The 15,840-nt window shown below is 39.8% G+C and overlaps 1 protein-coding gene across 3 annotated transcripts in view; it reads left to right on the forward strand.

Annotated features, from left to right (window-relative positions):
* The window catches only part of LOC105487365 (coagulation factor XIII A chain), a 154,622-nt gene that overhangs the window by 55,918 nt on the left and 82,864 nt on the right, over nucleotides 1–15,840 (forward strand). For all 3 annotated transcript variants that reach the window (XM_011750816.3, XM_011750819.3, XM_011750818.3), the window contains 2 exons: nucleotides 7,286–7,404; nucleotides 9,816–9,923. In XM_011750816.3, the coding sequence (XP_011749118.1) occupies nucleotides 7,286–7,404; nucleotides 9,816–9,923 (227 nt within the window). The remainder of the gene's footprint in view (nucleotides 1–7,285; nucleotides 7,405–9,815; nucleotides 9,924–15,840) is intronic.

A 15,840-nucleotide genomic window follows, 5' to 3' on the forward strand; every position in this document is an offset into this window, starting at 1 on the left:
ATAGAAAATTAAGGTACAAACTGGGGCATCCTGACTCAGTCAGGGTAAGCGCTTATATTTCTAAAACAAAACCTGTCATTATCTGGCCTTGTGTAGAAAAAGAATAAAACAGTAGATGGCCAGCTGAGAAGATTCTGTGATGACCTAATCAATGTGGAAAATTTTGCCTAAATAAATAAATAAATAAATAAATAAATAAATAAATAAATTCCGGTTGATATTTACAAGATCAAATAAAAGCTTTCTCTGGGAAAAAAAAATTAAAGCATACCAACAAGGGCACAGGCTCCCTTAGAGGATATGTACTAAGTAAAGAAGCTCTGACATTTTCTTTGTAGAATTACTTCATGAATAATAGTCTATCTTCTGAAGATATCTCAGTACACTAAAAAGCCCTTAACCAGCAAAATAGGCAAATTAGCACAAATCCAATAACCTTCTCAAGCTGATATGAGCTGTAATTCAACATGTTTGTAAGGAATGTAAACTATGTTATACTATGCACACACGGGTGATTGTGCTATCGTGAGCATGGTGGGAGATACACTATCAATATCTGTGGATTGGTGGATGAATGGCGGTAGCCTGAGGGTGCAAATTCTGGTCTAGGCTCAAAGGTCTCCAAGAGAAGGGGTGTTAGTCATTGTTATTCCGAGGATACCAGTCCTGGCGAACTACTCCACTTTATACTGAAGGGCCTAAAAGGGAAGAAGCAAACTCAACTGACTGTTGAGGAACCACTTGCTTGTGCTTCATAGATTGATTCCATTCCAGTGTTACTAGGTAGGCAAGCAAGGTCTCTGGAGTGGCTATATGAAATCACTTTAGAAAGGCAGTGGGTTTTGATCCTTCCAGAATAAAAAGCTCAGACTCTAGAAACACCATTCTTTAATATGTTCACAATTCCCAGCGACAGGAAGTTACTCCTGGTATGCCGGAGCACACACAGCCTGTTAGAATCTGCCACCCCTTTTGATGTACCTTGTGATGGAAAAACCTATCATGGTGACACTAGTCTGGAGTCACCTTTGCTCTGCAGATCAAGCCACTCCCTCTAAGAGTGATTACACACTCCCAGCGTGAACCGTTCCTCTTTTTAGTGGTGCTCAGCTTTTACATAAAGGGGGAAGCAAGTGGAAGTCATTCCTAATCCCCTCGCTCTAAATTCCTTCCTTCCCTAAATGGGGACACATTTTGCCTTTTTGAAGGGCCAAACCATTATTCCTTCTGAAGGATTAGAAACAACACCAAACTCTGGTTTAAACTGCTGAAAGAGACTGTGTAGGATAGCTGTTCTGCCACCATAGTTTTGTTTAATTGCTAGGCTCCCTTTGCTAGGCTTGAGCCTAATGACCAAGGAAATGGAACCTGCTCTGACTTTGAAATAGCATGTAAATAAGCAGAAGGAAGGTACAAGCCCATGCAATGATGAATGATCCTCCTTCTCACAAAGAGGTTATACAGATACTAAAATCAATAGGTTCAGCATTTGTTTTTACATGTTTGTTATAAATCCTTACCTTCTCTGGGTGGGGAGGACAGTGGGAATGTCAGAGGGTGACTGAAATCCACCCCAAAATTTCTCGGCCCACTCTTTTCTTTTTTAACTACCCTTCTATTCCCACCAGAGGAACAGCAAAATAAATGAGGTCATTATTCTTCACTACTTGCCTCTTGTAAATTGTTAGTCAGCCTGCAAGGGTGGTTATTTATGAGGCATTCTGAAGGTCTGTTCTGGTGACAGAGCTGCTCTGGGCAGTGGATGGAGGTGCTGTGCCACACTCACCAATGGTGCCATGTGTAATCTGTTTTTCTCAGAGTTTTATTGTAATGGTGGTTGTCTGCCAGAGGTCACCTGCGATCAAAGAGTTGTCTGTTGGTCCAAGGTGCAGCCACTCCTACTCTGGGAACTGTCTAGACCATATTTCTCCCCTCAGTCCTCAGTTGAGTTCCCAGCTCCCACATTCCACACAAGCCTCACACACATCTACCTTCTACCAGTCCAAATTGTTGGGTTTCTAGAATAGTGAGTTGTTTGTTAGTTTGTTTCTCTTATTAGTCGAGTCTTCCATTTTGCTAAGTGAAGAACTAGCTTCCCCTGAAACTTAGTGAAACCCCACCCCTCTGAAGCTAACCAGAAAATTAAAAACAAACAAAAACACTATCAAAAAGCCAACAGCAAAAATCTCCAGGGGCAAATGATTCCATTTTTCTATTTTTGTTAGCCTTCCAAACATAGGGAGTTTTTTGGAGTTTCCATCGTGATACAATTTTTTTTAACGTTGCTTTGGACAACTATATTTTAAAGTGACAGATCTGAATAAAAACTGGGGAAATAAAGCACTGCTTTCCACCCTCAATCTTCTTTTCAAAATCATAAATAAATTTAAAATTAAAATCAAGCCTTCCCATTTGACTTCCTTGCCATATTGTGGATTCATGATAATGTCTGCCTGTTTGAGGTGAGATTTAATTCAAGCATTGGAAGGGAAAGAGTGGCCTAGTCTGGAGCTCCAGAACTCCTCCCTATTCATGCTTTGCCACCTAAATTTATCACTTCCCATCAATACTAACGCAAAGCCCAAAGGTAAATCCTTCATTTTCTTGGACTTCTTCCTTACTCTCTAAGCTCCAGACATCATCCCCATCTCTCATTCTTTCAGTAGACATTGATTGACTTCCTACCGTGTTCCAAGGCACAGTGTTGGGAGCTGGGGACACAGTCATCTGATCCCTTGGACCCAAGAGCCATGGACTACTTGGAAGGCAGCTTATTCAAATCTTAGCTTTGCAACTCACTAGCTGTACGACCTTGGAGAAGTTATGTTGCTCTCTGCCTCAGCTTCCTCGTCAGTGAAATGGGGCTACTTTCCTCACAAGGATGTTATGAGTGTTGATGAGTTCATGTGTCCTGTTCTAAAGCACTTAGAAAGTTCCTGGTGGTAAATAAGCAGTGTAACAATGCTTATTTACCTGCTGCTACTTAAAAAAATTAAGTAGTGAGTACTTAAACACATACTTATTCAATAAATATAATAATTAAAGGGCAATGTCCATACAATGGGATAAATGTTACCCCAGCCTCCATAGGGCACTAAGGGAACGAGGTTTAATTCAGTCTGTACTGGAAAGGAAAGGGTTCAGGGAGACGTAAAGAAGGAGAAAAAAGTTGTGCTTAAGGACATTGATAATAAAAAAGAGTACAACCCTATATTGCTCTTAAAGAAAAACTAATGCATAAAAGTTGGACTTGTTAGCCTCTTATTAAATGGGTAGCTTCACTTAAGTGGAAACACATTTTAAAAAATAACTTTTTCTGATGGAAAAGTCTCATTATAGAAATAAAAATAATAAAAGCATAAAAAGAACTCAAAGATCTACAAATCAGAGATACCAACAATTAACATTTTGTTGTAATGTCATCCATTTAAAGTATTTTCAGTCCTTCTCATTTTTAATTGGCAATTAATTGAATATATTGTTCTTTTCAAATAAACACACATGTACATATATATGGCTAAAAGTAAACTTTCCTTTTCACCAATCTTCCAATCCTAGAGAATCCCCAGAGAAAACCAACTTTAACTGTGTATATCATTACAGATACTTTGCTATTATTTTATATATTGATTGCATATATATACCTAGAGAATTTAGGTTTTTTTAAACTACAAATGAGATTGTGTCAACCTGTTGCTCTGTACCTCATTTTCTCACACAGTGTATCTTGGAGCGTTTTCTATATCAGTACATGCATTTTCTTTTTAATGGCTGCTTGGTATGGTCATATCATATTAGTTTGGTCTTTTGTTTACAACTATTTGGATTGTTTCCCATTTTCACTATAGCATGCTATGCCATTTTGAAGGTTGCACATACATTTTGTACGAATGTTTCTGCAGAATAGACATCTAGAAATAGCATTGCTTGGGCAAAGTGAAATCATATTTTAAATTTGCATAGATATTGCCTAATTACCCTTTTAAAAGGCTGCAGTTTTTTACACTACAGCCATAGTAGATGAGAGTATCCATCTCTTCATACTCTCATTGGCACTGGTGGTTAACCATTTGTTTTAGTATTTGCCAGTATGGTAGGAGAATTATGGTATTTCATTGGTATTTCATGGTTAATTTGGTTTTTATGTCTCTGATTATTTGTAGAGTTGAGCATTTTTTCATATATTTATTGAATGTTATGTTTCTCTATCTGCTTATATCTGGAACATGTCAGGTGAAATAAAGATTGTCAGGAAGAGACACACATGTGCCTCTTAAATCCAAGGATACAGTTTGTATACAGTGGGATAAAGAAATCTTACCGTCACTTTTTTTCTTACATGGATAACCAGCTGTCAAAACACCACGTATTGATCAGATCTATTATTACCTATTGATTTTAAGTGCCATCTTTATTATTTACTAAGATTTAATACACATCTAGCTCCTGCCATGTATTTGTCCATTACTGTGCTAATGTCAGTTTTAAGTGTAGCTTTGTTTCAGTTAGCTATAATCACACTAATGCTACATAAGAAAGAACCAGAAAATCTTAGTGGCATACAGCAATAAGCACTTGTTCATGGATCTGGGGCTTGGCTGGGGTTGGGCTCATCCAGACTGGGCTTGACTGGCCAACTCTGCTTCAGGTGGGAATAGCTGGAGAGGATCCGTCTCTCCCTAAGAGCTCCAGAGACCCTCTGCTCCAGTGTCTCTCATCCTTCTTTGACCAATGGGCTTGCTGGGGCATATTTTCCTCCAGCTAATAGCAGATTTGTATGATCACATGCTCAGCTGTGCAGTCATATTTTAGACCCCTACTTGCTTCTGCCAACATTGCTCCTGCTAACACCCCATTAGCCAAAAATAAGCCTAAAGTTAAGAAAGGATATTCCACATTTAGAGGGACCAACTGCTAGTTACATGGCAAAGGGCGTAGATGCAGGAAACTATAAATTGGGGTCCAAAGTTTAATTTACCTTTGGACAAGTCCTTCAATTTTTCTTCTTTCTCAACAGATTAGTTTTTGGGTGTTTTCTCTTTTTTTTTTTTTTTTTTCAGACGGAGTAGTCTAGCTCTGTTGCCCACCCTGGAGTGCAGTAGTGCTATCTCAGCCTCCTGGGTTCCAGTGATTCTCCTGCCTCAGCCTCCCGAGTAGCTAGGATTACAGGCACACACCACCATGCCTGGCTTATGTTTTTATTTTTAGTAGAGATGGGGTTTCACCATATTGGCCGGGCTGGTCTCAAACTCCTGACCTCAAGTGATCCACCTGCCTTGGCCTCCCAAAGTGCTGGGATTACAGGCATGAGCCACCACACCCTGCCTGGCTGTTTTCTTTCATATTGTTTTTTCCAGATAAGCTTTTGAATGAGCATGCAAAGTTCCAAAACTTCTGAGTAGAGGTTTGGTTGGGTTCACATTGGTTATAGACTAATTTGGGTAGAATTTATATCTTTACATTCCTGAATGTTCATATCCAATTGGAAACAGTTTGTATGTGTTCATTTTGTATTTGGGTTGTATACCTTTTGACAAAGTTAATTTTTCATATAAATATTTTCAGACAAACTCAAAAGCAGAAAGAATAGCACAATGAGTATCTACTTATGTGTCTCTCAGACTTAATAGTTATCAAGATTTTGTCACATTTGCTTTATCCTTTTTTCCCTTATTTTTGCCTTAGCATTTTCAAATAAATTCTGGTAATCATATTATTTTACCTGTACATATTTTAGCATGCAGCTTTTTAAAAATAGGCATATATACAGTATACATAGATACATATGTACATATGTGTGTATGCATGTGTTTATGTGTGTTTGTGTATAATTATTGCAGCTAATACAAATCAACAAGAGCTCCTTGGTATTATCTAATGAACTATCTTTAATCTAATTTTCCCAATGTCTAAAAATTATCTTTTTAGTTAGCTGATTTGAATTAAAGTCTGTAGATTAAATTTGGTTGATATGTCACTTAAATATTTTCCTCTAGAGTAATCCTCATCATCTGTTTCTTCATGCCACAAACTTATGGCTGAAACTGAGTCATTTTTTATGTCAAACTTTCTATATTCTGAATTTTGCTGATTCCATCCCCTGGTGTCATGAAATATGTTTCTCTAACCACTGTGGGATTTTTTTTTTAACCACTGTGGCATTTTCTGTTAAGCAGCTAGTTAGATCTAGAGACTGTATCTGATTCAGCTTCAAGTGGCATTTTTTTTTTTTTGAGGAAGGGGCAAAAATACTTCATAAGTCATGCCATTGCTTCCTAGGACATTCATCCTAGCAGGAGGTACATATATTTAGGTTTATTAATAGTATCCGGTTCACGTTTTATCAGTCTCATCCACCCATTATGAAGTTCCCTTCTTAACGAATTATTTCTGCCTCAATTCATTATTTCATTAGGGATTGCAAGATCGTGACATTCTAATTCTACCATTCCTTTTGCATTTATTTTAATCAATTATTTCATTACCTTGAGGTATAATTCATTTAAAAACATTTAGATGCCTGTCCCAAACACACACATTTTCCTGAGTGCGATTTACACTTGTAGGATCCTGTCTGTGTTAAAGATGCTTTGCTGCTCTCCCACCAGGCCTGGGAATAAGTACCAGACTGATGACCAAGTGGATAGATGGGGAGCATGACCCTCCTGAGATTCTAGCCACAGGGAAGAAAAGTCCTTGCAATGAAAGACACTGGCCAGGGAAGCTGGTTGGACACACACACATACTAGCACATCCACATGTATCTTTCATTAAAAGGAGATGACCTACTGCTTCCCTCCTGCCAGCAATGGGCCACAAAACAGGCATGACATGACAGATTAGCCTGTTGCCTTCTCATGTGTCCCAGATTTGTCTTAAAAACCATTTTCAATTCATCTAGTTTTCTAGTAATGTTAAAAGGTTGGAAATTATATCTTAATTTGTGTTACAGATTTACATCAGCATCATAGAATTCTGGAACTACTGATGCACCAGAATCATAAAACGTTTAATGAGACATATCAATTTAATTCTCCTGCTTGGAACTTAAAGAGTCAGAGTTTGTCAGCATTTTGCTAACAAATGTCGTTGTTTACGGACTGAACTTTGGTGCTGATTATGTTCACCATTACTAAAAATATTGGAAAATGAGCTATGCTTAGTGAAACAAAGGTCATTTTTTAAAAATTTGGGTGATAAAATGCAGTTTAGAAACACAATCACTTGCAAGTGTTTGGAAACAGTCTGGTTTGGTAATGGTCGCTATGCTTAAACCCTGATGCAGATGATGCTGTGTACCTGGACAATGAGAAAGAAAGAGAAGAGTATGTCCTGAATGACATTGGGGTAATTTTTTATGGAGAGGTCAATGACATCAAGACCAGAAGCTGGAGCTATGGTCAGGTGAGCCACTTAAAATTTGCTATTGTCAAGGATATTTTTACTTCATATTTTTTGTCACATGTATCCCTTCAGGGTGCCATATATCGATATTAGACAAGCACAATTTCCTGCTTTTTAGGATTTGAGACTGCAAGGCAGAGAGCTTAGGAGTAGGGACTCGTAAAGACAACTGCATAATTTATCAGTTGAAACCACATATCTCTGGGTATTACAGTGTTACAGAAATGAGAGACTCCATGAATAATGTGGCATTCTATAGAGAAATGCTTTGGCCACTTAGAACAGCGAAATTTCATTAGTTCAACCTGGCTTATAAAGAAAGGTATTTTGAAAGTGATGCAAAGGATACTGCAAGGGGTGTGCCCAAATCAAAGAAATGGCTTCTTCCTCTTCTTTTTTTTTTTTTTTTAAAGTGTTAGCCTAGGGTACTGCTAATTAGAAAAGTGTGTTATCATTTCATCAAAGGAAGACCCACTGAGCTTTTACACAGAAAGATTTTATCAGCTGCAAACTCAAGTTATTGTCTAGACATAAAGTAACAAATGGCATTTCTTTAAGACGTTCGATCATTCAAACTATTTCGGTTTGGTATCTTTAACAATGGAGCAAATGAATGATATTTTACCAGTTTCCATAAATGAATGCCTGTCCTGTGATTTCAAAATGATTTTTAATTAGTGACACGAGAGGAGGTGAATGTCATTTCTCAGGAGTTTTGGCTGGGATGGCTGGAATTGTGCATCATTGCGCTGGGCATCCAGCGGGGAGGTTTCACAGAATCTGGTGGTCACAGGGTACTTTCTTGGCTCCGGATGCCTTGCTTTGACTTCCATATGGGATCTCCCTGTGTTTCTCACCCACTGCTCCAGTACCTGTGTCATCCTGCCTACCTGGCTTTGTGACCAGCTTCTTCACCCTGACTCTGGAGAATTACATGCCCAGTGCTCAGGCTTGCCCGCCTGCATTTCTGATTTCCTGCCAAGCTATGAACAACATTGGCACCCCCTGTTTTTGGATTCCTGCCTGACTCCCTGGTTTCAAGCCATCCCCTCCTCAGTGATATGCAACCCTCAATGATACTGCCTACTGCCTGATGCCCTTTTCTTGGGTTCCCAATTTCTAGCCTTTAGCCTGGTAATTCTATTTATGGCCCAAATGTGACAATCTATAGATAGCTAACAAGGGGAAAAGTCATCAAGGTGGGCAGCAAGGAGGTCTGGAAAGGTGTCCCAAGCCCAGTCAGGGCACTCCTTGCAGGCACGCCTTTGGGTAGCCACCCTGGAGCACAGTCACTTGACTGTATCTTCTGTCACTCAAAGAGGCTATTGGTTTGTGCCCTTTGGCCAGGATAATCAGCCACGTGTTTACAGTGATGCAGGGAATCAATCAGTTCTATGACTATTTCTTTAACTCTCAAATTAGTTGCTATCATGCCCAGCAAATATAGCTGAGAGAAGCTGCTTAATAAGAACCAAAATACTGAGCTATTTGCATACCTGAAGAACTAGTGCAATTACCCATTACTGCATCCATCCTGTCAGTTTGGGATAAACCCAGAGTGGGTATTCTAACTGGACTGAATAAAGAATTGCGTGGTAATTAACCTTTATGATTGTGGTTTCTGTCACAAGCACTTGGGCGAATAGCACAGAGGTTTCTGTATTCAAGAAAATCTCTTACGACAGTGAGGTGCAGTATAGGTAAAATCTTCCTGTCTTGCTACTTGATCTTTAGTCCTTTTTAAGAAAATTCTGGTATTGCCTGTGGCTAGCAGTTCTTTCTAAGGAAATTGAACTGGTACCAGACTCCTCCCTTGATAATGTAATCTACTTTCTGCAGCCTTCTGCCCTCTTCTTGATCCTGGGGTCCACCTTGTCTCAGAAGAGGGGAAACCTTAGAGGGACAGTCACTATATGAAGTCTCCTACTCTCTGGGTGCAAACTAAGTAGTGTGAAGCACCTTCCTGTGATACACCTGAGAGTTCTTTATTTTCGAAATGCAGGAGGGCTTACATTACTTTCAAGGTCCTAAGACTGTGGCCTGACTTTGGTAAATCATTCATTCCTTCTTCTTGGGTACAGGAGCCAATATGTTGAAAAGACCTTCTAAATTAACTTGAATCATTTTCTGAAGAACTTCAAGTCAGCTCATGATCCCTGAGTCTATCAACTCTCTAGTAGTTCTGTTTATGTTTCTGGCTTGCTTTTATATTCTTATTCACTTTAATGAAAAAAAGAAGGTGTCTCTTTCCTTCTCCTTTAATATTTCATACTAAAGATTATGGGAGATCACTATACAGGAAACACACATTTCTGAACATTAGGTTGCGGTTTCATGTTATTTTTCATCGGGGAATATTTTGCTTGCAGAGTGAACACTAAGTAGTTTCTCTTTTTTTCTTCTCCAAATAGTTTGAAGATGGCATCCTGGACACTTGCCTGTATGTGATGGACAGAGCGCAAATGGACCTCTCTGGAAGAGGGAATCCCATCAAAGTCAGCCGTGTGGGGTCTGCAATGGTAAGCAGCAACTACTGACACCTAAAATCTATTACACCCATCATTCGCCTCAGTATAGATGCCAGTTCATTAAGAGCTGCTGAAATGATGACTTGCACTTCATAAACTTTCATTTGTAAGATTCTAGCTTCTGACACCCAGTATAGCTCCTGGAATTTTCTGAGTTCATCATGTGCTATAAAACAGAATTATCATCTCAATACTGTATGTTTCTTTGGCTTCGGACAAACAATGATAGATATCATGATACTATAGACCACTTATTCTTAAGAACCCCTTGCCTAGGGACTGAGGAGTGATCATGACAAAAATGTCAATGACTATAATCAAACAGTTGATCAACCAAACATCAAGGTGCACAGAAGATGTGCAAGGCACAGCTGTTCTCCATTTTCACACTGATAGTAGGTGTGAAGAAATGAATGGCTGCGTCTCATCCTGACTCCTGTCACAAGGATGTGTCACTGTAGGGCTTTCTCACTTATGAAGTGGGTATTGATTCTTTGCAGGATCCTGTGAGGTAAGTAGGGCAGGCATTACTCATGCCCTTTGACAAGTTAGGACACAGGGTAAGGACAGCTGTCAGTGACAAAGCCGCAGCTAGAACTCCGGTCTGCTGACTTCAAATCTAGACATTTTCTGCCTTCCATACTGCTCTCTGCAAGATATCCTAAAACAACTTTGAGAATGCAGAGATTCTGCAGTGGAACAACTTTCTGAGAAAGGAGACAGAATTCCCATGAGTGGGAAGGGTGGGGCCAGGTGTGGGACGTGGATTAAATGGGATGTCCAGGACCCGTGCAGTCCTGGATTATATCAATGTACCCAGCATGGAGAGCCAGACTTTGGTATAGAGAAGTGTATCCAATCTGGCTGAAGAGTAGATTATTTCTGATGAAATGTTAAGCTGCTTGGTATTTCAAACAATCAAAGACTGAGAAAAAGAAATATATTATCAATTTCCTTAAGTTTTCTAAGAAATTCTTTCTTAGAAAGAATGTTATGTTTGAGTTTGGTTTGTATATTCTTTTGAGCTAAATGAAATCAGTATTGTTAATATAAAAATATTAGACTGAGAATGATTTGAAATATAATTTCTGGTTAGCTTTTAAGAATGGTTGCTTTTATTTTATTAATAACTAAGCTACATGTAAATTTAAGAAACAGCGGAGCATAAAAGGTGAAAATAGAAACCAACATGTAAAGCCAGTTTTGTTTTCTGTGCATTTACATTCCATAGTGAGAAGACAATGAATTCCAAAGATTTGGGGGAATGTTGAATTTGGGAAATGTTTACAAAAGTGTCCTGACCATTTATAACAAACACGTATCAGACCTGCATGTGATCACTATTTTTACTGTTTTGCCCACAAGATTTCTCTTTTTCTTCTTTGAAGTTACCATAACAATTTTGCAGTGAGAGAGGAAGCAACAGCTAGCAGTGGTTAAATTTAAATTAATTCCTTCTGAAGCATTCTGAAATGGCACGCTCATCAGCATAAGCCTACTCACACATTGTGTGTACTTTTACGCACCCAGAAGTCAGAAATCACTGCCTAACACAAGCCAGTGCAAAAGGGGAGCAGACAGGAAGCAGTTAACCTAATGGGTCTGTGGTGGCAGCTGGCCAAGCGGAAGCTGTTAATTATTGAATAAGCACACATATTCCTAATGCAAATTGCCTTGAGATTTTATTAATCATATAAAGCCTGTGAAGTTCTAAGTTTGAAAATGTATATCCCAATTAAAAAGTTTAAAACTAGACAGAGAAAATCCATTTGGAAAATGGTTTGCTTTTATTTTTGGAGGGGGAGAATTTGGGTGTTAAGGGATAGAGGTCCTGACCTGAGAGATTTTGAGCAGTATTTCCATTTCTATCACATCCTTGTTTACATATACAAAAGGTTCAATGGTTTTCCAAAAAACTTTCACCTCTATTAGCTCCTTTAAACCTTAGAATACCTCTGTGAAGCTTTCTAAAATCTGTTCAGTTTTAATAATTTTAAAAGCTAAAATACTGAGCCTCCAGAAATCAATTTTTTTAAAAATGACATAGAAGAAAAATCAAGTGTTCTTTGGTCCTTCAGGCAGAAACTCCCCTGTTCACAAATCCTGGAAATCTATCATGAAACTTCTGAATGTAGTTAAACAAAGAACAAAGACAAAAAAATCTTTAAATTTCTCAATTAATGATTTGACTTTATTAGTATGAAAAGATGCGCTTAGAGAGCCCAAAAGAAAATGTTTGGAAGTTGTGGACTCCTAGCCAGAACCCTGTCTCAGGGCGACGGAGCTGTGTGTGTTTTCTCAGGGGCTGGGCCCAGGCCTCAGGTAAAACAGAGGCTGACGCAGAGTTGTTCTGAATTCCTCTGAAACACCTCCCAGCCTGGTCATAGAGGCTAGAAATCCCTTTCGCAGGTTGCAAATGCCAGAGCAGAGGTATAGGTGGCATGTAGACTCTCCAGAAAGAATAGCACACAGACCTCATTTCACCCCCAGGTGAGAATGAAAGAAGGCAGAACTTTCCTCAGGGCCCCTGCTGCCGGGAAACAGTGAGGATGAGCAGACCAGTCCTTGCTGGGTATCTGGAGAGAGTGGAGCTGGGTGGGGACAAGATGCAGAGCAAATGACTGGGGCCCAATTTGCTTACTGTAGTCAAGGACCAGTCTAGCACTGAAGGTTGGCAAGGAGTTTTCAGGAAACAGGTGGGTACAGGTTGGAAAAAAAAAAAAAAAAAAAAAAAAAAAAAACCACCGATAACCCAAATTGTGCAAACTTTCAGTGATGATAAGAATCTGAATTTGGGCCAGGCACAGTGGCTCACGCCTATAATCCCAGCACTTTGGGAGGCCGAGTCGGGCAGATCACCTGAGATCAGGAGTTCAAGATCAGCCTGATCAACATGGAGAAACCCTGTCTCTACTGAAAACAAGAAAAACTAGCCGGGCATGATGGTGCATGCCTGTAATTCCAGTTACTCAGGAGGCTGAGGCAGGAGAATTGCTCGAACCCAGGAGGCCGAGGTTGTGGTGAGCAGAGAGCACGCCATTGCACTCAGGAGTGAAACTCTATCTCAAACAGATTTTAAGTGCACAATCCCCAGATAAAAATATTTAGTGTCCAGTATATTTATACTTATTGTATGTGACCTTGGGTAATTGTTTGTTGTAGAGGGCTGTCCTGTGTAGAATGTTTAACAGCATCCCTACTTCTACCCAGGGGATGCAAGTTGTCATAACTGTTCCCTTACCAGCTGTGACAACTCAAAATGATTCCACATATTACCAAATGTCCACTGGGGGTAAAAATCACCCTTAGTGAGGACCACAGCACTAAACCCCTCTGTGACTCAGTTTCCCTGCCTATGGAATGTAAGTAACACTCTTCTCACCTGCATAGTGAATCTGTCTTCCTTAATCACTCAAAACCTGCTGGTTTTCGTCCTTTACGAAAAGAAAGTGAAGGCAGCATCATATGGGAAGCAACTCAGCTCATGTCGAGAGACCGGACCTTGATTCTGGTTGTGCTATTAACTTACTATGTGACTCAGGGTCAATAACTAACCTCTGCTGGCCTCGCATCTTTGTCTTTAAAGTGAAATTTTGTCTCTGCGCTCAAACCACATTGACAGCAAGAATATTCTTTCATTCTTCAAAATAGTGCTCTCCCTTCTTCTATTTTTTCCTTTATAAATTCAGTAACTTCCCTTGTTCTTATTCTGAGTTACTGTTACTTCACTTTCATGTGAAAGCAGGAAAAGTTATGACAATCTGGACAGCCTGGGGCTGTTGGAGTTTCCCAGGAGAAAGCAAGCCCAAAATCCTGTGTTTTCATCGTCTAGAGATTAGACCTGAGATGTTATAACCTTACATAAGCTAACGTTTGCTTAGGCTCCTTTAAATACTGAGTGGTGCATTTTACCAAGCTATACTGCAGATTGATTTAAGAGAGAAAAGAAAAAAAAAGAGAAGCAATTAGAAAAAATGAAGAAACTTGCCCAGAGTTATACTTCTTCCTTTAAATTGCATTGCTTGATGGCTGCTTTCCCTCCAATACATTTCTGATGTGACAGTTCCCACCAGGAAAATTGCCAGAGAAAGCAAAGAAGAATGCTTAACTTTGTGCCATCTGAACACTTACTTCACTCACATGGCATTAATAAAGCATTCTATTGCTAGCCCCAAGTTTCTGTGAATAAGCCAGACATGGACTTGGAGCCCCAAGTCAGACTGTCAAAGAAGGTGAGCCATGACATATTGTGACACGGGCAGCATGGTTCTGGGGAAAAGGGAAGGCTGTGCAACCACCTGGGGTGGTTACCTGTCCATGCCCGTTCCTGCCTCCTGACTGATAGGATCTGGCAGCAACTATGGGCAGATAATTTCCCCCAAGGAGATGCAGCTGCTTCTGCAAAGGCTGCTGCTATCGCAGATAATGGCTTATTATTCACTGTGAAACACATACATATACCACCTCCATCTATATTTACTCCAGTGGGTTAAGGCATTACCAGTGGAGGATCTGTGTTGAAACACACACAGAACCAGCATGTGCAATGGGGAGGACTCTCCAAGAGTCTTCTGGGTGAGGAAGCAGAAGTCCTTGGAAGTGATGTCACTCACTCGAAGTCACACAACAAATAAGTGGCCTTGCTGAAACCAGATATTGTCCTTCCTCTCAGATCATATCACCTTAGAGGGCCACTATCAACACATTATTACCAATAACACAATTATTATATCAAACTGAGTCGCTATCGCCTAGAAAAGAACAGAGCCCCAAGGGATTGGAGCCCAGATGAGGTGAATTTTGAAATTGGGGAATAAGTGAAGAATGGTATGAATCAGAGGATTCTAAATAGCCATAGGCACTGGGACCCTGGAGAATGAGTTTACAAAGAAGATCAGGTAGCAAATATGATATGATAATGGTGGTGGTGTTTGGTGGTGATAGAGGTAGTGATGATGGTAGTGGTGATGGTGGTGATGGTGATGATAATGGTGGTGATGGTAGGGTGATTATGGTGGTGATAGTGATGGTGATGATGGCAGTGGTGGTGGAGATGGTGAAGGTGATGGTGGTGGTGGTGGTAGGAGTGATGGTGGTGGTAGTGATGGTGGTGGTGATTATGATGGTGATGATGGTGGTGATAGTGGTGCTGGTGGTGATGGTGGTGGTGGTAGTGATAGTGGTAAAACACTCAATATTTCTCATTTGTTCAACAAGAGTTTAGTGCGAATCTACCAGTCTAAGCACTGGAGTACAGTTGTGAACAAAATTAAGTTTCTGCCTTTACAGAGCTTACAGTCTAACAGAGAACACAGACTAGTAAATAGAAAATTTTAGCTCAGCATGGCAAATTCTCTGATGGAAATAATATCCCTTTAGGATATGCACAGCTTCATGCACCTTGGGTTCCCTTCATACCCTCTTTCTTTCTCCTCTCTCCTCCTGTGACATCCTTCTCTCTTTCCTTCTCCTGCTCTGCATTTTTCCCTCTCCCATATGTCCATTCCTTTAATTCAGATATTTTTGGAGACCTGTTCTATACCAGCTCTCCACCATGCAGCAGTGGTATGGCAATGAAAACAGCAGCATAGGATTGCATGGGAAAGCAAATCTCTCAAATATAGCTCAAAGTTTTCCCAGGACTAAACATTGGATCAAAAGATACAAGAATGTCTGAGGTCCCACAGTAATAACTAACCACGCTATTATTTGAAGAAACCCTTTCTCCATGGTCGAAATTATATACAGCTAGTCACCATAAGCACTGAAGAAAAATGTAGTAGGGGGTTATTTGCTCTTCTGGGGGCTTGCTTTGCAATTTGAAAACTAAGGTTGACACAACTGAAGTTTATTCTATAGGATCTCAACATTTACAGTTACTTGATTCCATGGTATTCTGATTCAGTTG

The sequence above is a fragment of the Macaca nemestrina genome, chromosome 5, assembly GCF_043159975.1.
Source record: "Macaca nemestrina isolate mMacNem1 chromosome 5, mMacNem.hap1, whole genome shotgun sequence".
Taxonomy (NCBI): domain Eukaryota; kingdom Metazoa; phylum Chordata; class Mammalia; order Primates; family Cercopithecidae; genus Macaca; species Macaca nemestrina.